This window comes from Limanda limanda, chromosome 17 (genome assembly GCF_963576545.1).
Source record: "Limanda limanda chromosome 17, fLimLim1.1, whole genome shotgun sequence".
Taxonomy (NCBI): Eukaryota; Metazoa; Chordata; class Actinopteri; order Pleuronectiformes; family Pleuronectidae; genus Limanda; species Limanda limanda.
The window spans coordinates 14,174,730-14,198,597 of NC_083652.1; the positions used below are offsets into that span (position 1 = coordinate 14,174,730).

Consider the following 23,868-nt stretch of genomic DNA (forward strand, 5'->3'; position numbering starts at 1 on the left):
GGGGCACTTCAGTGGCCAATCAGATTTCAGTTGGGGCTGGTGTCCCCCCCCCAACTCCCCTGGATATCATGCAGTTTAAAGTTTAAAAAGCACTTTCTATTACAAACCTTTAATAAGTTACTGCATCAGTGGTGATATATTGTGGGAAACAGGTTGTTGATCTCTCACCTCCCTGCAGTGTAATTTCCACTTCCACATCGGAGCTCACACACCGCCCACCTCTCTCTCTCTCTCTCTCTCTCTCTCTCTCTCTCTCTCTCTCTCTCTCTCTCTCTCTCTCTCTCTCTCTCTCTCTATATGTCTCTCTCTCTATATGTCTCAGTGTGTGTGTCAGTCGGATACATGGAGACAACCTAAGCCTGTGAGTTTGTAGGTGAAACAACAGGTTTTGTGATTAAAACAACAAGAAGAAACTGCCACCGACACTTGGGACTATTTCACTCCGCCGCACCTCAGGTAGGTTAAAACAAGTCTCATCATATTCTTCTTACCTTCAAACGTCTGATGCTGATTTGTGTCGAACAGACACGAGTAAAAAACAGACACACACACAGGCGCGCGCGTGCACAAACACACACACACACACACACACATGTGCGTCACTGATGTTGGTTCATAACTGTGCAGGTTAATTATGTGACAAAACCTGTTATGTGTGTAGATTCTGTACTTCCTCCTGAAAACGTTTGATTTTTAAAAATAATTTTTCTTCTTTTACAAACACACACACACAGACAAACACACACACACACACACACACACACACACACACACACACACACACACACACACACACACACACAGGAGGAACGAAAATTAAATTACACCGATGTGATAATAATATAAAACAAACAATATGAAATTCACTCACAATCAGAGAAAAATCATAGTAGTAAACATACATAGACCTCTTACGACAGCTTCTCTATAAGGATGCGTCCCTCACGGCGAAGGCTCTGTTACCTTTGGTTTACAGCCTAGACTTTGGAATGGCTCGCAGCGTCCTACCAGAGGATCTCATAAACTAGCCAGCATGTAGGCTTGACCCAAAATGTAGAGAAGTAACATGTATGGAAATGGATGTATATAGGAAAAGGATGGTATGAGACATTTTTAAAGACATTTGAAAGAGTGAGAATCAGGAGGAAAGCCACGAGACAACCTCCTCTCGCTGTCCCTCGGAGGCTTTGTTTGGCTACAAGTGATTGCTTTTCATTATTTTGCTGCAACATCCCTGCAGATAATGTGACTTGCATGATTCTCCAAATGCGTCCCAAGAATATAAGTAATATATAAGTACTTTGGGGGCAGTTGGTGGATCCTGTGCTTTCGGAGCTAGTTCGTGTTTGGCCTTCACCGAAATCCTCTTGGCTCCTACATGAAAATAGAAAGTTATCGGTTTTGGTAACTGGAGCTGAACCTCTGTCATCCCTGGCACATTATCTGGCGTAATCAAAATGTTTGGGATTCCAGCAGCAGGTGCAGTAGACAATGTGACCCAGTGAGAGGGAGAATCAGGGAGATGCAGAAAGACACAGGTCACGTCCACAATGTGACATCCTTGTTCCTGGATCCCAACTTTCAAGTATTGGGTTCAATGTTTTTTAAGAAATAGAAAAGTCTCCTCCTTTTTTAAACTGTGCACATCATTCCCCATTTAAATTAATGTGCAGTAATTTTACAAATGTGAAAAATGATGTTGTATGTTGCCATAAGAAGAGAAAACCTCTGGTCAACTAAATTAACTTTTGAAAATGACGTGAATGCAAAAGCAAAAGCATTAAAATTAAATGTATTTCATGGTTCACTGCAGCATCCTGCACCTGCTCCTGTCTGTCTTTTTCAGAATTATGCAAAGTATAGCTGCAGGTGGGGGCCACAGGGCAAAGACAGATCCAACATATCAAATTCCTATAGGCACCAGCATGTTTCTCCTGCACAATGGAGCCTTTATGATGGTTTTTACACCTGAACCAATCATATCCGCCCATCAGCCGGCCAATCCCAGTCCAGCACACTGACAGCGAGCCTGGACGAAGGTCTTATATGGTCACTGAGCCGCATCTCCTGCACAGGGACAAAGTTTGAATGGACTTGAGTTGATTGAATTTGCATGAACCCTTTAAATCCTGCAAAACTTAATCCTCAAGTGCTGCAGAATATCTGTGTAACGGGATGAATACGACAGCATGTGCACAATGAAAAGCAAAAACAGTCTCTACTAGGTCAGAGAGTGTGGTGAACTCTTCGTATTGTATTGACTGCTCTATAATCTGCTCTCCCTCTATGAGTGAGTACTAGCCCATTAGATTTCCACAGTTTCTGTGTGTGTGTGTGTGTGTGCAGAAAATAGTTGTGGTCGGCTGAGAGTTGAATGAATCTGGGTCACAATACATGAGACAAATTTATACACATTTGTCATTGTGGTTTGTTCAATGTTTCAATTTACTGATTTTACTTTTAATAATAATGATAATAACTTTATTTATAGAGAAGTTTTCAACGCAAAGAACAAAGTGCTGAAAAACAAGAAAACAAATGGTTACAGTACAGAAGGAAGAACATAAACAAATAATATTGGTAGTAATACATTTGATGGGCTTCTCAAAAATGCAACCATTCCGTTTTAATGTGAAATGATCTGATATTAAAAAGAACTCTGATCTAAATAAAGGTCTCAACATAAATACATTGGAAATCCATATGAATGACAAAAATATTTAGATGTTTGAACATGTAAGTAGGTGTGCCTCTGTGCACCTCCCGTCCAGGTATTCTGTTTGTGTGAGCTTGTTCATTTCTGCTTCCCATCTCTTCTTCTTTATCTGTTGGGATTATCAAGATTCATAGACAGAAATATGTTATATAGTCTACTTATGGTTTTCTTATCTTCGTTCCCCATCTGTATTTCTGAACCCTTCTAAAGAGGTAAGTTTTAAAAGCTTTCCCGACTCTTTGTGTGCTGTTAAAAAAATTCTCAATTGGCGATATCTGAAGAAATCCTATTAAGGGAGATCAAAATCCTTTTATCAGCTGCTCGAATGTCTGGAGGTTTCCCTCATTAGATAGCTGGTGCCGGTAAACCAATCCCTTACCACTTTCTAAAGCCCGGGGCGAGATTGCTGGGTGTGAAGATCTTAATAGATCCAATACTTGTTAGTGGTGTAATTAACTTCACAAGCCCAAAAGCTGTCTGTAGTTTGTCCCAGATTTTAAGAGTGATCTTAATTCACTCTGCCAACTCTTTTTTGGGTGAATCTAAAAAAGGCAAGATTTGTCAGGGCTCCAGGTATTTCTCAATATGAAGCCAGCGAGTGATTGTGATATTCTGAGCCCAAGCTATCTAAGGTTTCATGTGCAACCCAGAAGAAATATTTTAAGTTTGGAAGTTTACGGCCTTTGTTGAGCTCAGACAGTTGTAAGGGTTTAAGTCTAATTCTAGGACGCTTTTTTTTGGGGAAATTAGTTTATCCAGGTTTTCCAAAAAGATTTTGGAATTTCTATAGGTAGCATCGGAAATAAATCGAAAATCTGGAATTTGAATAAGTAAATGTGCATCAATTTATATTAATATCTAATTATCGTAAATAATGCACATTTGGTCGTAATGAAATAGATTCAAAACTACAATCAATGCAGTGTGAATTATGTCTATTGCGCACATACAATATGTAAAAATAAAACTATGTGAGTAAGTTGTGGACAAACTGTATTGGTTTTATTGCCGAAATGACGGTGGCCAACAATTTCATTACTGAATATTTCAGGAAAATAACAGTTGACAGTTGTAAAAAGCAATATTTAGGGTGTAGGAGACGTGAAGGTGCAGAAAGTGAGCAGTTAACGATGTAAAGCATCAGCGGCTGTGAGAAAACAGTGGAGACACATAAGCTGCTCAGTGCATGAAGGGTCTTGCAAGAGTGCATTCTGTCGTAATGTGTGTTGGTTTCTCCAGAGTCTGAAATTACTGGAAAATAGTCTGAGGACACACACACACACACACACACACACACACACACACACACACACACACACACACACACACACACACACACACACACACACACACACACACGCAAACACACTCTCTCTCTCTCTAAAAAATGGACAATCAACTCCCCTGACCACAATACTGAGACGACGGAGAGTGAATAGAGGAAGAGAGCTACTCACATCTGGTTTGAGAAGGAGGAAGCAAGGATGAGGCTTCTCGGTAATGAACTCCAAAATAAGAGAAGAGAGAAGAGGAAACATATTTCTGTGGTTACTCAAGAGGTCTGTGTGCTTGTGATGTGTGTGTGTGTGTGTGTGTGTGTGTGTGTGTGTGTGTCTGTGCACTTCAGTGTAAGTGCATGGGTGTAAGTAAATGCGATTGCTTGAAGTTTGATCATGTGCTGTGAATGTGTTGGTTTACATTAACACGTACACATAACGTCTCCAAGCGAGCGAGAAAGTGATATTTCTGTCTTCAGGCTGCATTTTGAAAATCATCACACATATCGTTGGTGGAGACAGAAATAAGGTGAAACACTTCTGGTGCTTCCTTTGTAACCAGTTTGTGTGTGTGTGTGTTTGTGTGTCTGCACTGGCTGAACGTTTTACATGCACGATGCAGGCGACAGTTGTATGCAAAAGTGTGTGTGATTGTGTGTGTTTACCTGAGCATCAACATCAGATACCTGGGATTTGCCTACAAGTCACAAAGCAGGTTTATAGGATAACATACACTAGTCAGGCAGCATGCAAATACTAGAGATGCATGGGGAGTGTGTGTTTGTGTGTGTGTGTGTGAGAAATGATGGAGAGAGGAAATCAAGTGGGAGTAAGAGCAAGATAAAGAGAGTAGAGAGAGTACAAATGCACTGGAGAAGCAATGGAAAGACGTCAGTTGGTTAAACTTCAGGTGTTTGTAAGTGAAGCGGAGAGTGTGTGGGACTCAAACCAGCAAAATCTCACTCTGGCTTCTGCTTTTGTTTCCGGTGGAGTCGAGCAGCGTCTGCCTTGTGATTTATTTGATTGAAAGGGCCGGACCCTGAAGGTGGAGCTGATTCTCTGTTTTATTCTTCATGACATTTCAGGGTGTGAGAGATGGAGAACGGGACGTGTGATGATGTGGAGGAGCTGTGGGAGAAGGTGGAGTGCAAACGCTACGAGCTGAGTCGCTGCATCTCCCCGGCGAAGCTCACTCCCTACCTCCGCCAGTGCAAGGTCCTGGACGAGCAGGATGAGGACGAGATTCTCAACTCCCTGCTGCTGGTGTCCAAAGCGAACCGCACGAGTAGGTGGTCTGTGTGTGTGTGTGTGTGTGTGTGTGTGTGTGTGTGTGTGTGTGTTTGTGTACTTGTATCTGTGTGGAGTCCATTCGAGTATGGCTTGAGTTGGGTCAGGGGACAGGAGCCGAACCCGTCACCTGTGGCAACAGTCCTCTGGGATGCTTCCTTCCCCTTGAGTCCCAGGACCTGACAAGAAGCCCTTACCCTGAGTTCAAGAATATATGTGTGTGTGTTTGTGTGGTCCAGGGATTGCTCATGTGGATCAAGTGAATGCTGTGTGTTTAATCTTTTTCCGAATAATTAGATTCTCAGTTAATGAAAAGACTAATTAACTGTGAGTCAGAACAACAACAACAACAACGTCCACAACTCCTCCTCTTTGTATATGACACTGTGCGGTGAAATGTGATCCAGCAAATTCATAGAAATCTGGTCGTAATGTGTTTGTCAATGTCCATCGCTCCTCCGTCAGGCCGCCTGCTGGACATCCTCCACACTAAAGGGGAGCGCGGTTACGTAGCGTTTCTGGAGAGTCTGGAGTTTTACTACCCTGACCAGTACAAGCTGGTCACAGGGAAGGAACCCACACGACGCTTCTCCACCATCGTAGGTGAGACACACACCTCTGGGTGCTGACACATGCACGGACACACACACTCTGATGCAACGCACTGCACAGACACAATGTTCTTTGTTCTGACCTGAAGCAAGATTTGATCTATGTAAATTTTAGTGTCTATTTTACCCTTCAAAACTTTTCACAAGTTGATCAGCTGGTAATTATACTAGGATGCTGTTTATTGTATGAGATATTCATGTGTGGTGTTTCTCCTCGTCACCTCCGGTGCAGTGGAGGAAGGTCACGAGGGCCTGACGCAGTTCCTGATGAACGAGGTGATGAAGCTGCAGCAGCAGTCCAAGGTCAAGACCCTGCAGAGCGTGGAGCTCAGCAGGAAGAACTGCACGCTGGAGGACGAGCAGAAGAAGATGCGTCTGGCCAATCAGGAGCTGCAGGCCTTTCAACAGAGTAAAAATATATACGTTCATATTTGAGATTTATCTCCAGATATTTCTTATCATGAACCTGTTACCTGTAATGCTCGGTGCACCACAGGCTATCACCTTTTACCAAACGTCCCTGATGAAACTAGGACACTGTTCAACTCTGAAGCTGAAGAACAGATGCTAAAAATAATTTGAGGTCAACTCATATCTCTCTGACAGGTTGTGGTAGATATAAATAACTATATACTGTGGTTGGCATGGCAACTTTGTTTTATTGTTAAAGGTGAATTTGTTAAATCTGATCACCTCAGCAACATATAATATAATATAATATATTTATTTTTCTAACAGTCACTGTTCACTTAGTTCGGCCATTCTGATATAAAATATATTTGAGAAATTCAAAGAATCAAGAATTACGAATAACAACTATAGTTATAATTAACTGTAACTGTGCTAAATTGCACTGTCACGTCTTTTTTCCTTCAGATTACTGAAGTGAAAGTGAATCTTGAAATACTTCAAATGCTACACAATGCAAAACTTTCATAGTTATTTAAAGTTCACATAAAACTGGTGGGAAACTGTAGAATGAAGTGATGTGTTAGGAACCGGAATCAGATACAAGTTCAAATGTTCAATATTGCACAATAGTTTGTAGATTTGGTATAAATGAGTAAAAAGTAATGCAGTGATACGATAAAGTTAAAACTTGACTGTTGTTGGTTCTGCAGGATACAATAAGTTGAGAGAAGAGAGAAACACATACAGTGATGAGCTGCTGAGAGTGAAGGACGAAAACTACCAACTGGCCATGAGGTACGCCACGCTGAGCGAGGAGAAGAACATGGCGGTGATGAGGAGCCGAGACCTGCAGCTAGAGGTACTCATCACAGAATCAATAATAAAACACAGACAATGAGCTGGGATGAGGTTTGAGGGCGTCAGTCCGGGCGCAGTGTATCCAAACCTCACTACTGATTCTCTGCGTGTGCACAGATCGATCAGCTGAAGCACAGACTGAACAAGCTGGAGGAGGAGTGCAAGATGGAGAGGAGGCAGAGTCTCAAGCTGAAGAACGACATCGAGAACCGGCCGAGGAAAGAGCAAATCTTTGAGCTGGAGAGAGAGAACGAGATGCTCAAGATCAAGCTACAGGACCTGCAGTCCCTTAGACAGGTGCGCACATACACACACACACACACACACACACACACACACATACAGAGACACACACACACACACACACACACACAGAGACACACACACACACAAGAAACATCTGGGTCCTTAGCTTTCTCTAAATCTTCCAGTAGCGAGTCAATAACCTTTTTCTACTGTGGAACTGAGGTATCACAGATTTTATTGCTAAAAAAAACCTGCCTGCTGTTGAAAGCTTAAGTGAAATTAGAATGTAAAGTTTAACGTGGTCTGCATGTGTGTGTGTGTGTGTGTGTGTGTGTGTGTGTGTGTGTTTTATATCCAGCCTGGTCCTGAATCAGACAAGACCCTCCTTGATATTTTGGAGCATGACAGACAGGAAGCACTAGAAGACAGACAGGATCTGGTGAACCGCCTGTACAACCTGCACGAAGAAGTCAGACAAGCAGAGGAACTTCGTGACAAGGTAACACACACTCACATGCACGCACACACTCACATGCACGCACACACACACACATTCTCTCTCCCTCTCACACACACACACACACACACACTCTCTCTCTCTCTCTCTCTCTCTGTCTCTCTCTCTGTCTGTCTCTCTCTCTCTCTCTCTCTCTCTCTCTCTCTCTCTCTCTCTCTCTCTCTCTCTCTCTCTCTCTCACACACACACACACACACACACACAGACCGGAGAGAGAGAGCTCTGAGTTGGGGGTTTCTGCACAGGGTGTGTTTTTCACACATGGTTTCATGGACATTTGACTCTGGTGAAACGTTTGTGCTTTTGCAAATCTGTGTTAGTTCTCAGTCTGACTCTGAGTCACATTCACGCAGGTTCACACAATCATGACATGAAATTTGAGCGATGATTCAAACAAGCATGAACTTAGTTGAGAGACCACTTGTCTAACTTCTGCATATAACAGCTCCTGTGTGTTTGTGTTTGTGTGTCTGTGTGTGTGTGTAGTATCTGCAGGAGAAGGAGGATCTGGAGCTTAAGTGCTCCACACTGAAGAAGGACTGTGAGATGTATCGTAACCGCATGGACACCATCACCATTCAGCTTGATGAGGTGGAGAAGGAGAGGAACCAGGTGAAAACACACAAGCACAGATGTTTTGATATTTTTGCTCATTTTGCTGTGACTTACTCCCGCTCCCTCTTCACCCTCAGGCGTTTCGAGCCCGAGACGAGGCCCAGCATCAGTTCTCCCAGAGTCTGATTGACAAAGACAAATATCGCAAGCAGATCCGAGAGCTGGAGGAGAAGAGCGATGAGCTCCAGATTGAGATTGTACACAAAGAGGCCAAGCTGCTCACTCTGGAGTCGCGCCTACGACGGGTGTCCAAGGACATTGTTATGGACCAGGTGAGAAACAGCCGAGTGAACGAGCGTCTGCACGTGACCTCAGTTCATCGCTTCATTTCACCTGGTCACTTATGTTCTTCCACATTTTCTTGGGTCTGTTTGTTCAGCAAACTCTGCCGAGGGACCTGCGTCCGGCCATCGTCTCTCAGGGGGAGGGGTTCAAACCCATCCCAGGCCAATCAGAATGGTCCAGTGATGAGTCCCCAGAGGAGAGGCACGTTTCTGAGGAGCCTCGCCTCAGACGCAGACCCAACCTGAAAGCCGTGAGCAGTTACTGTCCACAACTCACACTTACTTATTGGCATATCGGAGAATATGACCAGCTGTGCCACCCTCAAGCGACCGTATTATTCATCACAAACAAGGACAATTTAAGAGTTGTAATGTTTTGTCTTTTAGAATAGAGGTAAATCCCCGATCTGTGTCCCCAAAGACAGAGACTCCGAGTGCGCTCAGCCTGCAGGTGACTCACTGTTCCACTCACTTAGTCACACCCTAACAGAGACACTGCCTTTGTCCGAGTTCACCCTCATTTATCTCCGTTTTACAGCCCAGCCAGTTAACGGAGGAGACTTTCTGGACATTCAGACGTTCAACCAGCGCCTCTCTCCCTCCACCACCTTCCCCGTGTCCCCCTCGTATTCTCACTGTTCAGCTCCTATACTTTTCTGCTCCCTTCCCTCCCCACTTCCTTACAACCTGGTGGAGGGCAACAGGCCAAACATGGTGAGGCCCCGAGCTTTATGTGTCTTTACAAAACCTGTTGTTTTGAAATTGTGAAAAGATTTGGCACAAATGTTGCCTTAGACTGATGGATTTACTGACCGGATTTGCATGGCCTCCTGAACATGATGTACCAAGTCTGAATTAGACTGAAACTGCACTAGTTGATTGAGGCATACAAACCCAGGGTGGTGATTCTATTCCCCAGGATTTAGCAGTATTGTGTCTTTCTGTTCCATGTTTGTTGAAGATCAATGAAGAGTTTCACAATCTGCTTCTTCTTTGTTCTCCTGTTACGTCTCCAGCTTCGTTACCGCAATGACAGCATCCTGTCCACGCTCCCTGAACCGCCGGAGACGGGATCGCTGTACCGCAGAGAGAGGGAGAAGGAATACGACTTCAAGCCTCAAAGGTGTCATGTCATATTTTTAATAAACATGTTGACAGAGATGTTTTTATCATGAATTTGATCCGGATTGTGTTATTTTCCTGTTATGAATATGAATAAAAAAAACACTGATGTTTGGCCTCTTTCAGCATCTTGGACTCTGATAGTGACAACATGGAAATTGACTGTGGTAAAGTATAGTTTCATTCATATCATGTTTTCTACCTGAATGAATCTATCTTCTCTTTGCTTCCTCTATGCCTCAGTGTCTGCATCATGTGTTCAGCTCATTGATTCTAGTGAACATGATATCTGATTAAAGTCTTGAGAGAATTTCCTCATATGTGGTACAAGCATTCATTTGGACTTACAGAGGAACTGATTCGATTTCAGGGGTCAAATGTCAAAGGTCACAGTGACCTCATCCGAATCTGGAAAGAAATTGTTGAAATAATGTCATTTTCCTGTCTATCTCTGTCTTTCTCCTCTTCTTCTCAGGCGAGGAATCGCAGCGTGGTCCTCCTTCCGTCCACTCGTCTTCTTCCTCCTATCAGTCAGAAGGAATGGACACTTACGACCTGGAGCAGGTCAACAACATCTTCAGGAAACTCTCTTTGGAAAGGTACAACCCAACAGACACTCAGAATCACAAGTCACACATGACCCGGTGGACTGACCTCTGTCACACTTGTTCTTGTGTATGTGTGTGTGTGTGTTTGTGTGTGTAGGCCGTTCCGTCCGTCCCTGTCCTCCTTCTCCAGGATCAGCTCCACCCTGAAGCCGGTGCAGGAGCTGTCGTTACAAGGCGACAATCTTTTAAAGGACATAGCTCTGGTCGGTGGTAACCAGAGTGGGATCTTCATCTCGACCATCCAACCGGGTTCCCTCGCCGAGAAGGCCGGGCTACGGGAGGGTCACCACCTCCTGTTGGTATGTTGTCCACTGCTGACACGTTAACCGTATATAGAGAAGCATGTTTGTTTTGCTTGTTACCATTCATAATAACCATCTTCTGTAAGGAGAGACTAATATGCAAAAAAGATGAGATATAACAGAGCAAATATTCAGGTGCATTGATTGTCCATCTTGTGCTGTGATTGGCTGACCAGCTCGAGGGCTGCATACGTGGGGAGAGCCAAAGCGTTTCATTGGACACCAGCACCCAGGAAGAAGCCCATTGGACGCTGCAGCGCTGCTCTGGACCAGTTCGCCTGCACTATCGAGCCAACTTTGACTGTAAGTCCTGCTTTTACTGGACTCTTACACATTTATCTGTTTTTGTAACATTCATATTCAATAAATTAAAACGTGTGTGTGTTCTTCAGCTTACCGGCGTCTTCAGAGAGACCTTGCAGAGGGCTCGGTGGCTTCTGGCGACTCTTTCCACATACGGCTCAACCTGAACATCTCTGGCCAGTCGGAGAGCTGCTCCCTGAGCGTGCGCTGTGACGAGGTGGTGCACGTCCTGGACACCAGGCCCCAGGGCCGCTGTGAGTGGCTGTGCGCTCGGGTCGACCCGTACAGCGGCTGCGACCAGCTGGAGCGCGGCACCTTACCAAGCAACTCACGGTACAGAGCCGTTCACCCAGAAATAAAGAGTTTGATCAAAAATCTTATTTAGACCTGTGCCGTCAAAGCACCGTACAAACCAGCGTGTTGTCTTGGACCCTTGTGATTGACTGTTTGTGTGTGTGTGTGTGTGTGTGTGTGTGTGTGTGTGTGTGTGTGTGTGTGTGTGTGTGTGTGTGTGTGTGTGTGTGACTGTGTGTGTGTAGGGCCCAGCAGCTGCTCCTGGTAAAGATCCAGAAGTTAGCGTGTAGAGGGGGTAAAGATGAAAATGAAAGCCTCCGCAACAGTCGAGTAAGAATAATTTTTAAACAAATGTCTTGGACTCCCAGGTCAAAGGTCACAGTGAATTTATTCTGTGTGTTTAGATTTTGTATTAAGTTGTGTCCATGTGCCCATGCAGATCAATCTACAGCCAGATGAAGCCAGCTCCTTGACCGATACTAAATGCAGCCCACGCATGTCGAGAGCCAGCATCATCCTCACTCAGATACTACAGGTAATGAGGTGTCCAGGTCTGTTCAGTGCAGTGCTGAACCAAAGTCTTTTAAATCACAACAACAACCCTGCTATATGTCCAATGCGTCTGTAGTAACATGCTACTTCCCTGTGTCTGTTGTTTTGATATGTAGTTCGTCAGCAGGGTGGATATCAAGTACAAGCGAATGAACAGCAACGAGCGTGTGAGGCTCGTCACCTCAGGCAGCACAACACTACCCAGGCCCGGCTCCGAGTCGCTCAGGCCTGAAGGTGGGTAACGTCTGCTGCCGAGGGGAAACCTTTAAAATCGCTAAAATGTGGAAACAGTTGAAGTGGCAGTCGACATACAAATACTGAAAGACGACGAGTTAGCAGCTCAAATGGAGCGGCTGAAAGAAGGATGATTTTCAGTTTTGGTGTAAAACATAGAGTGAAACTGAGTTGAAACTCTTGAAATTTCAGTTTTGGTGAAAGCTCTAATGTAGTTGAAGAATAAGATATGATCGTGGATGAAGTGTCAGATGAAGAATAGAAGGTATCACAGAAAGTAAAAACGATGATGTCAGACTAAAAAAGTGTGAATCACGTATTTTACTACAGGTTAACTTTGTATTTTCTCATTTCGCTTTCTGCCTCCTCCTGAACTTAAACCGTTATTTCTCATCTTTAAACATTTTGTACGTATTCTGCTTAAATTGTGCAATTCAAGTTTCTCTTGAAAAGTTTAAGGAAGTTGAAAGTTCCCCTAAGGTGACCAGCAGAGGAAAAATCTGAATAATTATGAGACAAAAATCATGCAACAATGTGTTGTTCTGGTCCCTGAACAAAGTGAAACCAACTAAAGTTATTAGTAAAAAAAAAACGAAACCAACTAATTACTTTAGTTGGTTTCTTTGTATTTTTTTGTTTGTCAGCACGAAACTATCAAGCAGATTTCTGTTAAACATACAATTTTGTTTCAGAACCAAATTCTTAATCACTTAACATTGAGATCCTGCAGTTTTTGACATTTTGACGGGTCTTGATGAAAAAATCCTACATATTTAAAGAACTAATTTGTCTGTGCAAATTGGTTTGGCTTGATTGGATTTAAAGGGACTGTTGGGGTTAATGATTGATGTAGTTAACATGTCGTCCTGTCTGTGGCTGCGTGACTGTATTCAACTCTTTTTTTGTCCGTGTGCTGACTTGTTGAAAACAGAAGCTGCTGACCCAGACAATGAGCTGAGCAGGAGTTTGAACCTGATTCCCTACAGCACCGTCACCCTCCAGAGGACCCAGAGAAGAAGACCAGTCCTGTTCAGCCCCAACGCTCTGGCCAAAACCATTATCCAGAAAATACTTAACATGGGGGGAGCCATGGACTTTGACATCTGCAAACCAGGTCAGCATATGATGGGAATAAGCCGACCCACTGCAAAGTATACCATCTTCTTAAGGAATATTGTGACCTACATGGCGTATCCAGTGTATTCACCCATTGAGAATTAAAGATGGGAAAGATAACAAGTAGTTTCAGGGGGAGACGGGGAGAGAAGGAAGCTGCTATCGGGATTCAGGTCAGGTATTGTGCCTTGCTGTGGTGTAAATGTTAAACAGTGTAACCAGAGAGAACGCGGGGGCAGGAGAAGTTCACATCTCCATCTGAGACTGGGTTATATTGTCGAGCAGCACTCGTGACAAACCAGATGCTCCCAGCACACGTGGGTCAGACAGAGTCAAACATCTGGTGGAACGAGCGACTGTGTGACGTCTTGACAATGTGGAGAATTCCCCAGGGCAGCAACCCGAAAAGTTTCTGTTCCTCCTGAGCTAAATGTGCTGATCATTTACACGTGAACCTGTTTTTTTTGTGTGTAGACACCCTGTCCAAAGAGGAGTTTCATCTCAAACAGAACGTGGAGCCCTTCATTCACTACAAAGAGAAACATGCAACATTTGAATGCATCACCAGAGAAAACATTGAGGCTGTTGCTTCCAAGGTACGCCGAGTGTGTGTGTGTGTGTGTGTGTGCACACCTGCATTCATGTCCTTGAAATGTCCCAAAAACATCCCTCACATTCACAGGTGTTGGCAACAGAAAGGTTTGAAATCACAAACACACATTTGTATCATAAAGATTGATGAAAAGAAGGCTGCCCAGAAGTCAAGCCAAGGCATTTTAACCCCCTCCCTCCTGGTGGCTGGCAGCGGTATTACTCATAATACTCGTCTCCTCCATGTTAGTGAATGGGAAATGGACCATACAAAAAAAGGCTTTTAAAAAAAAATGTTTTATCAACTTTGAGGGGGGCTAGCTATTTTCACCTTTTTCCAGTCTTTATGCTAAGCTAATTTACCTGGCTGCTTTCTGTAGCTTTATAAAATAACTAAAGACATTAGAGAAGTTACAGTGTTCTCATCCAACTCCCTGCAATGAAACGAATAATCATGTTTTGCATTTACATTTTAGTTTTCGTGGTTTTTATTAAAGTGCAATGAATACAATTTTTGCCTGTCTTTGTGCAGCAGAGGGGAAATGTGGTGAAAATGCCCTCAGAAATTCGTCTGTAAAGCTCGTTTTTCCTCCCATCACCAGGGCAAACACTGCCTGCTGGAGGCCGAGCTGAGCTGCGTCAAGGATCTGCTGCGGAGAGAAATCTACCCAATCATCGTCTATGTCAAGATCTGTGAGAAAAACGTCAAGAAGTTACGGTACGCTGAACAAACTTTGTGACACGTCAACCCAACACCTCTCAGCCACAGCTGCAAACCCCACAGCAAGTGCACATCAGTTAATCAGGTTTCCAATCCAAGAACAAGTCCTCTGCTTGGTTCTCTTCATATGTTTGAAAGCGTTTCTATATGAGGTTTTACTACACAAAGAAATCTAGCAGCCCGCAGACAATGGGTGTGAAGTTAGTAGCGGAACAAGAGCTCTTTCCTGTTTAGAAAGGTGAGAGTTCTGCATCTTGCTTAAAATACATGTTCTCTATTTCAGTCTGGCCTATTCATGACGATCCCAGTGGTGACCCCATTTATTTCTGGTGCCTTTAAATACACAACCAGTGCGTAAACCCAGGATCCTCATCAGTGTTATCGCCCTTTAGAAATTACAGCAAACTTCTACAGGATCTCATCACACATACTGGGCCCCACACGCTACCGCACTCACCACCACAGTGCTGCTTCCTTCCTGTTTCCTGTCCACGCAGGAAGCTGTCTCTGCGAGTCGAGTCGGAGGACGAGTTCGTGAGGTCGTGTCGGGCGAAGGAGAAGGAGCTGGAGAGCGTCCCCTGCCTCTACGCCAGCCTGGAGCCCGAGGCCTGGGCTGGGCCGGACGACCTCATCAGGGTCGTCAAAGACAGAATTCTGGACGAGCAGAAGAAGACGGTGTGGGTGGAGCAGGACCTGCTGTAGACGGACACACACACACCAAATAAAACCACATAAAAAAGAAAACTGTATATCATGCTTTTGTACTCAAAATAGAATGCATTATATTATTTGTAAATGTGTGTATTTCCTTTAGACAAATAAACTGAATGAAAATATAAAAAATAGTTGAGCACTTCTTTTGCTGTGTCAGACTTAATGCAGAGTACACTGACCTCTACTGGGCAATGTGAGGTTTTCACATTGTAAAAACTCAAATCCAAACATATCATACTGTATATTATGTGCATATATTATTTATTCATACAGGTCTAATTTGCTTTTTTGATGTTTTCTCCTAAAATGTAATGGAAATTTTAAGGAAATTGCTAAATAAAAACAATCATTACTATTTGAATGGAATAAAGTAGAATTTAATATTTAATGTTTTTGAGAATGTATAGGACAATACAAGGGTTTAAATGCGTAATCAGTACATGTTTTTAATTGTCATTCATATCAAACGATATTTCACTAACAAAGTTAAGTCAGTCAACTCACAATCTGTGACCTTTGAGATTAACCATCAGTTACTCTGCAACATGGGCTCATGCTTCCTCAGCACCGTTTTCTATAAACCTGCTTGTTTGTTTTTTTACCCGGCGTTTAGAGGGTTCAATTTGACAGAAATGTGTCGGCCAGACGGGGATTAAAAGGGTAACCTCTTTCATAAGGGTGATGGATAATCTCCTCATCATGCAGCGAGAGGGGACGTGTCCAATCCAACATGTGGTCCCACAAATACTTGTGTCTGCTCCAGATCTGACTGTTAACACGACATCTGGGCTTGTTAGGGGGGTGGGGGGGTGAAGGGCACAGAAAGATCCAGTCGATGTTATGTAGATTAACATATAGTCATGTTGTTCTATAATGTGTGAATTCAAGTTGGAAACGATTAACTTGCACACACACAATTTATGAATGCATTCAACTAACACCATACAAAAATGATAAATTAGACCAAAACTGCAAACACAATAAAATGTTGTTGTGATGTTATATGTGATACAAATGTTAGGATAAGCTGGAACCCACTTTTCATCATCTCTCTAATTAGATGTGACAAATAACCTCCATTGCACTTTCGTTTTCCATTCACTTATGTAATATTTTGTGTGTGTATGTGTACTTGTAAAGATATATTTGTGAGGACCACCCACGAAGTGAGGACATTTTGGGAAAGTGAGGACATTTCGACTGGTCCCCTCTTTCTGATGGTCTGTTTCGGGGGTTAACACTTGGTTTTGGGGTTAGAATTAGGTTTAGGGTTGGGTTTAGGTATTTAGTTTGGATGGATAAGGTTAGGGGAAGATGTATTTTCATTTCATAACATGAGGAACATGAGAGGGAACAAACCAAATCCCTGAGATCCCCGTAAACAGCAATGATATAGACACACTAGAACTTTAAAAACAAAAAAAGCAGAAGCAGCAAATCGTTATGAGGAAATAAACACGATAAAACCACAGGATGTCAAACTGATGAGTATTGATAAATATCAGTGTGGATATTCAAGTATTATTGCACATGAAAAGAGTCTTTATTGGCAATGAGTGTCCTCACTATAGACGTACAAACATGTTTGTGTGTGTGTGTGTGTGTGGGATCAAAGCAGGATGAAAGCCAGGGCACACGTCTAAATTAAGAAAATGTTTGAGCCGGGGGTTAAAATATGCAGGCGGTTGTTTGTGTGCCTGTTCGTGTGTGTGCGTGTGTGTGTGTGTGTGTGTGTGTGTGTGACAGGATGAAAAGAGTTCACAAACCACAGGATTTCAACCTCATGGGCCTGAGGCAGCATAAAGACACAGCTCCCTGCAGCCTCATCATTTCCTCATCCTCATTCTTTTGGTGTGGGGGGGGTCACATGTTTGCTTTTTGCAGGTCCAGCAGGTTATTTCCAGCCCCGTGCTCCTGTGGGAGGCGGAGGAGGGAGCTGTCGACATAAATCATCCCACAGTGGAGAGACATGTTGTGCAGGAGCTGACCCAACAACTGGGAACTGCAACTCACATCGAACTCTCGCGATGTTTGGGGGAAGTCTCGTTCCATCTCTCCGGACTGGAACAAAAAAAACGGGCTGTGATCAAACCTCAGATTCACACTCAGCTGACGCGGCGCTGGAGGAACGAGGTGAGAAGCTCCGGCTGTTTATTCCTCTTTATTGTTATCATTATCATCACTATTTCTCAGTGTGGGAAATAACGCACAGGATTCTGCAGCGCGGAGCTCCGGACTCTGACACCTTCAGATGCCAAATACCGTCCCCTGGTTTTTTCCTCTTTGTCTCCGCGGTAACGGTCCGGGTCCCGGAGCCGGACCGGGACCGGGACCCGGAGCCTCGTGCCCCCGACGGGAGGAACAGCTCGTTCCCCGCGGGTCAAAGGCGACATTGTGTCCGATCTGGCATCCGCCGGCGGCTGCAGCGGACAGGACGGTGCGATGAGAGTCCCGCTGCTTCGTGGCGCTGCTGCTCCACATGCACATGCACACGCACACACACACTCACACACACACACAGACTCACTTATCAACAATATGTGCATCGATTGATCAATAACATGTTCTGACGAGAAATATTTAGGTCAACACAGAAAGGTGCGTAAAACCGTTAACAGACCAACGTTCATCCCAAAATATTGATTCAATACAGTCTCATTACTTTTTTTTTTAATCTTTGTAGCATTTATCTATGTGTTATTCCACATGTATGCAGCTTATAGTGATATATAATAATGATAAACTTTAGTTAGACAGCTTAGTTACAAGGTGCTTTATAAGTGAAAAATGAAAGTTAAAAAAGATAGATCACAGATACAGATGAAAAAGAGTAAAAACAAGGTGAAAAAGCAATAAAAAATGGTTAAAATAGACATTAAGATGGTAAATGGTCTGTATCTATATAGGGATTTTCTAGCCTCGATGAACATTGACCCATTCATACAGTGCATCCATGTGCAGCTCGCTGAATGAGGAAGACTGGGATCATACGCTGACTTTCTGTTTAGAGGATAACCGCTCGACCCCCTCAGCCACGGCTGCCCCCCAGAGATCAGAAGCAGGAGAAAGCCCACGTGTAACAACGTGTGTTTAAACATTTAAAAGGGGATCAGGAGTCAGACCTCAGGGAGAGGGGGAGCCCTGACAGAAAAGGCCCACTCACCTCTGGTCCTCATGAAAAGTCAGTGTGGCCTTCACTGAGATATATTTTGTACATCACAGTTTTGTTTTGTATGTAAAATCTTTGCTTTTAAAGTAGCATGACAGTTAAGCTGTGGATTAAAAAGCAAAATGTTTCCCTGAGGTTTAAAAAGCTGTGGAGTCATCTGTTGTGTAGTGGAGTATATAAAGTAGTAGGACACGGGAGTATTGTACTTGATTAGAGCAATCGAGTCGCTGTACTTACTCTATATTCCACCATTAACAGAGGTCAGGGCTTAATATTTGCTGCCCCTGAATCGTTTGATACGATGCACATCAGTGGGAGGCCGTTAATCCGTTGGTGTGCAGGGAGGAGGAGGAGGAGGAGGAGGAGGAGGAGGAGGAGGAGGAGGAGGAGGAGGAGGAGGAGGAGGAGGAGGAGGAAGAGGAGGAGTGGAGAGAGGAATGATGATTTTCCATGTCAATGGTCCTCTCTTCGCTGCAGGAAAGAGGGAATAATATGAGGACTGTTGCACCAGCACTCCACATTTAGACGTGTGTCGGAATGGAGACGCCCTTCGACTTTCAAACTCAACAGGAGGGAGATATACTCTGGAGATAATGTGTAATTAAGAAACATGAGCGGATGAGATATGCTGCAGGTAGAACACACCCTGTGTTTGTCCTCTGCTGCTTCAGGCTGCTCTCCACAGGGTAATGGGCTATTTTGTCGGTCTGCATGAGCCCAGCGAGCTTCGGCTGTGCACACAGAACGTGTCTTAGTAAGGGCTATAAAATATTTGCTCCTGGCCTCCACGGTCGCTAACATAGCGGCTTTCATACACGCTCGGGGATATAAGTGTTCCAACGCTGTACAGTGGTGGTGGAAATTATATTAAGGTGGTTCAAGCGTTTTGTAAAGGGGTCAATCATTCAGCAGAAAGGAAGAAGCAAACTATTGTGAATTCAGGCTGGAGGCATCTTGCAGTTTGCAATGTGTAAATTTCCATTACACCATAACCCATAGGAAGTCGGGTACGTGCGGCACAGCAGGACACTTGTGTCAGTGCAAAACTTATGACTTCACAGTGTGCAGGGCCTCGGAGCCTTCAGATATTTGACAAGCACTCGTGATTTTACTGCTGGGAGTGGGAGGCAGGTGAGGGAGAAGTTCAGTGTGTGCCTCGCCAAAACTCCAGCTCAACAAACTGTCTCGCTCCAGTTCTCCAGCTCTTATTAAGCAACAGGAACACTTGAATGTTCTCTGCTGGATTCTTTTTGTGTCGACTTCTAGTTGTCTGAATAAGAAGGGATATAAAGAGGTAAGAAATTCAGCTGCACTTGGATCACGACCTTGTTTGTTTTTTTCTCTACACTGCTGAATTCCTTGTGTGTGTCTAGTGTCTGTAGCACCAACGCCATATCTGATTCCAGAGATGTGAGTGGAAAAATGGAATAAATAACCGTTGTCTCTGTCTCTCTCTGTGTGTGTGTGTGTGTGTGTGTGTGTGTGTGTGTGTGTGTGTGTGTGTGTGTGTGTGTGTGTGTGTGTGTGTGTGTGTGTGTGTGTGTGTGTGTCTGTGTGTGTGCAGGGCGCTGCAGCCATGGAGCAGAGGTGAGTGTGAATCCATGGACCCTCCTGCCGTGCACCAGCATCATGCAAAACCCGATCCCACCACACGCTCTGCTATAGCGGCTGTTTATTTATCGCCATGGTGAGAGGCAGCTTCTGGACATTAGCTCTGTTGCCATGGTGACCCCGTAGCGAGAACCCTGGCGATCACATAAAAAGAAAAACAAAAATAATCCAGGTAACTATTTTCAATCTGCTGCCATGGCGATGCTGTAAAGACACCCTGTATACTCGTGAGCCTGTTGCTATGGTGACCCTGTAACAAAGCAACAGTCGCCATGGGAACGTCCAGGATGTTCCGCATTTTCGTGGTCCTTGGCTCGGCCTTCATGATCCTCCTCATCATCATCTACTGGGACGACGTGGGGGCGTCTCATCTGTATCTGCACACCCCCGTGTCGCCGGGCCCCAAGATCCCTCACCCTCCTCCCAAGGCGCCGCCTCAGACCTCCCGCACGCCATCCTTCCTCTCCGACATCGACGCCTTCGTCAACCAGTTCTTAGAGCCGGGAACTGGCGAGCCCACTGACCCCGTCCCTGTCGACACAGGCAACCAATCGGAGAAGGCAGAAGAGCGATACGTACCACGACGAGAGTGGAAGATTCACCTGACGCCCGTGGCAGCAGAGCTCCGGGAGAGACAGGTTCATATCTGACATTATTATTATTATTATTATTATTATTATTATTATTATTATTATTATTATTATTATTATTATTATTATTATTATTCATTGTAGAAGTAGCTGCAGTAGTAAATATTCAATTGATATTATTAATGCATATGTAATTGAAGGAAAATCACTCGTTACTGATAAAATGAATAATGGCAGTGTTCCAAAAGTGGAAATATCAGTTTCTAAACAGGTCAATGGGAGAACAGGGAGCTCAAATGCAGAACTTATCTGAATCCTGATTGGTTGACAGCAGCAAATCCTTTCTCTCTCTGTCTTTCTTTCTGAAATCTGCCAATAACCTTCTGATGACTTCTGTGCTTATTAAAAAGTTGTGTGTGTGTGTGCTTTAGGAGCATCGGCGGAAGTTGCTACAGGAGATGTGCGCTAACGACAGTATCGTGTTTCCCGGCAAAAATCGTTCCTTTGACGACATCCCCAACAAGGAGCTGGATCACCTTATCGTGGACGACAGGCACGGCATCATCTACTGCTACGTCCCCAAGGTACGCCGACATCCCCATCGTGTTCCTGCTCTCTGTGAATGCATTAGATCAAATAAGAGCTGAAGCACTTGGCTGTGGTTTTTCATACAGTGAAGCTCGACTTACACAAACGCTGCCGAGCTGTTGTTTCTGCCCGTTTCTCCTCTGCTGGTTTTCACCTGCCCATGTGCTCCCTGCCTCCTCTCAGGTGGCGTGCAGCAACTGGAAGCGGATCATGATCATCCTCAGTGAGAGCCTCCTGCGTGACGGAGTCCCCCAGAGAGACCCGCTGGCCATCCCCCGGGACCTGGTGCACAACAGCAGCATGCACTTCACCTTCAACAAGTTCTGGAAACGCTATGGGAAGTTCGCAAGACACCTCATGAAGGTCTGTTAAAGTATTTTACTTTGTTGTTCACCCAGAGAATGTAACAGTCCCCTTATGAAGCCACATTTTAATTCACTAGATCAAGATTTGTTTCTGTAGAGTCATCGCTGAGGTCCTTGATTGTGTCCTTACTTGCTTCCTGTTATTATTTTCTGTTTCCTTCACCATCTCTTTAAATTGTCCGTTATTCTATATGTGTAATAATAATATTTGTGTGTTCCTTGTTGAAGGTGAAGCTGAAGAAGTACACAAAGTTCCTCTTCGTGCGGGACCCCTTCGTGCGCCTCATCTCCGCCTACCGGAATAAATTTGAGCTCCGCAACGAGGACTTTTATCGCCGCTTCGCTCAGGTCATGCTCCGCCGCTACGCCAACCAGCCGACTCCTCCCGCCACTGTGGACGAGGCGTTCTCCTCGGGCCTCCACCCGACCTTCTCCCACTTCATCCAGTACCTCCTGGACCCTCAGACCGAGAAGGAGATGCCCTTTAATGAGCACTGGAGGCAGGTGTATCGGCTTTGCCACCCGTGCCAGATTCAGTATGACTTCGTGGGCCACTTGGAGTCGGCAGAGGAGGACGCTGAACACCTACTCCGCCAGCTGCGCGTGGACAACGTGGTGGAGTTCCCCACCTCCCACAGGAACCTCACAGCCAGCAGCTGGGAGGCCGACTGGTTCAACGCGGTGCCTCTGGAGGCGCGGAGAGAACTCTACAAGCTCTACGAACCCGACTTCAGGCTTTTTGGCTACGAGAGACCAGACTCGATCCTCAATGAGTGACTCGGGTTTCTATTCCAACATGTTTTTTATGTGATGAAGTGAGTGACACCTCTGTTCCCCAGTCTTGTCTGTTGTACACTGAATGTCCACATCATTAGGGACACCCACTTCTCCTAGAAAAGCACAGTAATGAAGTGAAGCCTGGTCAAAGTCATCATCCATCATTCTTTACCTTTTTAAATGACAAAGATAAAGAGAAGCACACAGGTTCGAGTGCAAACAGCAGGTGTCCCTAACATTATGCACATTTATTGTCGTCCTTAACTCAGAACTCCACCGAGCGTCTTGCACACTCAACGTTGATGTCACACCGCGCCTGCGAGTTGCGGCGTCACAGCTCGGTTGTGACGACCACGCAGGCTTTGTAGCAGAACGTGGCAGAGAGACCTCGCCGAAGTGATGTCACCGGGCGCCACGTCAGCGAAACCCTTTTGGTTCGTGATGGTTTTGTGATTAGATTGGTTTTATTATGTAGTTGCACTAGAGATTTAGTCGTCAGCTAATTTATTTTACATTGTGCAAGGGAATGTTTATATTGAGCATGAGAGGGATTTTTAATGTTGAAAATACTATTGAACGCTGTCGGCTTCAGAAACAGGTGGAAACGTTTCATACCTCATACACAGATTGAAAAGATGTTCAAACCTCCACCTCAAAACATGAAGCCTCCTGCTTCTTCAGACCAAGGTTCATTAGCATGAAGAAATCCATGAAATCGTGTGTGACCGGTATCATTTCTGACAGTATTTCCGCAGCTTGCTTCCTGTGACACATTCCGGGCAGGTTGTAACGCCGCTGCCTCGGCTCGGAGAAGCACAGCCGCTCCAGCGAACACTGGACTGAGAAGCTGGATTTGTCTCAGCTTGTCTTTGAGACGTAAAGCTGGAGTTTCCACATTCTTTTGATTTCACCTCAGCTGTTCATCCACAGACCAGATTTTCCTAAAGGGAACGTTTTTCTGTCATTGCCTGTTGTCGTCATCGTCTTTGTGTTTTCATGCACAAACTGCAGTTATTAACGTTGCTCTTTACCGGAGACCCCTGGAGAGTGCAGCCCCCCCACCCCCCCCACCCTGACTATGATCAATGTTTGTAAGGGCAGCATTCTAAAGACGCAGTGTTTTGTAGCAAGGAGATGAACTAATTACACCAAACAGACAGAGTGTTATTGAGCAGGTACAATGCTAGGCTAATGCGTTGTTGTGAGCATACGTCACCCTACACAGGTCAGGGTTGGTGTTCAGTATTCTAAATCCAATTGTAAAGTCGGTGCAAGTTGAGGCTAACGTCAGTGTTAATGTCTGAGTATTTTATAGGGGAATTCCAGTATTATTCACCCTATGTTTATAAACGTGGGCGTGTCAATGAATTGTACTTACAAAAACATTTG

General features: G+C 44.5%; 2 protein-coding genes across 2 annotated transcripts; both read left to right on the forward strand.

The window, feature by feature from the left end:
• The first annotated feature begins 339 nt into the window (after positions 1–339).
• Positions 340–15,488, forward strand: card11 (caspase recruitment domain family, member 11). The gene is made up of 25 exons (XM_061090012.1): positions 340–456; positions 5,079–5,278; positions 5,746–5,883; positions 6,124–6,300; positions 7,013–7,161; positions 7,278–7,457; positions 7,765–7,905; positions 8,410–8,535; positions 8,616–8,810; positions 8,918–9,073; positions 9,210–9,273; positions 9,361–9,536; positions 9,839–9,945; positions 10,071–10,111; positions 10,420–10,543; positions 10,650–10,851; positions 11,031–11,157; positions 11,247–11,490; positions 11,697–11,781; positions 11,891–11,986; positions 12,120–12,237; positions 13,169–13,351; positions 13,828–13,949; positions 14,547–14,662; positions 15,163–15,488. The coding sequence occupies exons 2-25, from the start codon at positions 5,089–5,091 to the stop codon at positions 15,365–15,367; spliced, it is 3,462 nt and encodes a 1,153-aa protein (XP_060945995.1). The 5' UTR covers positions 340–456; positions 5,079–5,088; the 3' UTR covers positions 15,368–15,488.
• A 1,972-nt stretch (positions 15,489–17,460) lies between these two features.
• Positions 17,461–23,511, forward strand: chst12a (carbohydrate (chondroitin 4) sulfotransferase 12a). The gene is made up of 5 exons (XM_061089908.1): positions 17,461–17,512; positions 20,113–20,797; positions 21,181–21,333; positions 21,521–21,700; positions 21,931–23,511. The coding sequence occupies exons 2-5, from the start codon at positions 20,432–20,434 to the stop codon at positions 22,477–22,479; spliced, it is 1,248 nt and encodes a 415-aa protein (XP_060945891.1). The 5' UTR covers positions 17,461–17,512; positions 20,113–20,431; the 3' UTR covers positions 22,480–23,511.
• Positions 23,512–23,868: the final 357 nt, after the last annotated feature.

Excerpts from the sequence above, each read along its gene's own strand:
- card11 (XM_061090012.1), top strand. The coding sequence starts at position 5,089 with ATGGAGAACGGGACGTGTGATGATGTGGAGGAGCTGTGGGAGAAGGTG. Across the intron at positions 7,162-7,277 it reads GCCGAGACCTGCAGCTAGAG|ATCGATCAGCTGAAGCACAG; the intron begins GTACTCATCACA and ends GCGTGTGCACAG. Across the intron at positions 9,274-9,360 it reads CGAGTGCGCTCAGCCTGCAG|CCCAGCCAGTTAACGGAGGA; the intron begins GTGACTCACTGT and ends TCCGTTTTACAG.
- chst12a (XM_061089908.1), top strand. The coding sequence starts at position 20,432 with ATGGGAACGTCCAGGATGTTCCGCATTTTCGTGGTCCTTGGCTCGGCC. Across the intron at positions 20,798-21,180 it reads CAGAGCTCCGGGAGAGACAG|GAGCATCGGCGGAAGTTGCT; the intron begins GTTCATATCTGA and ends TGTGTGCTTTAG. Across the intron at positions 21,334-21,520 it reads TCTACTGCTACGTCCCCAAG|GTGGCGTGCAGCAACTGGAA; the intron begins GTACGCCGACAT and ends GCCTCCTCTCAG.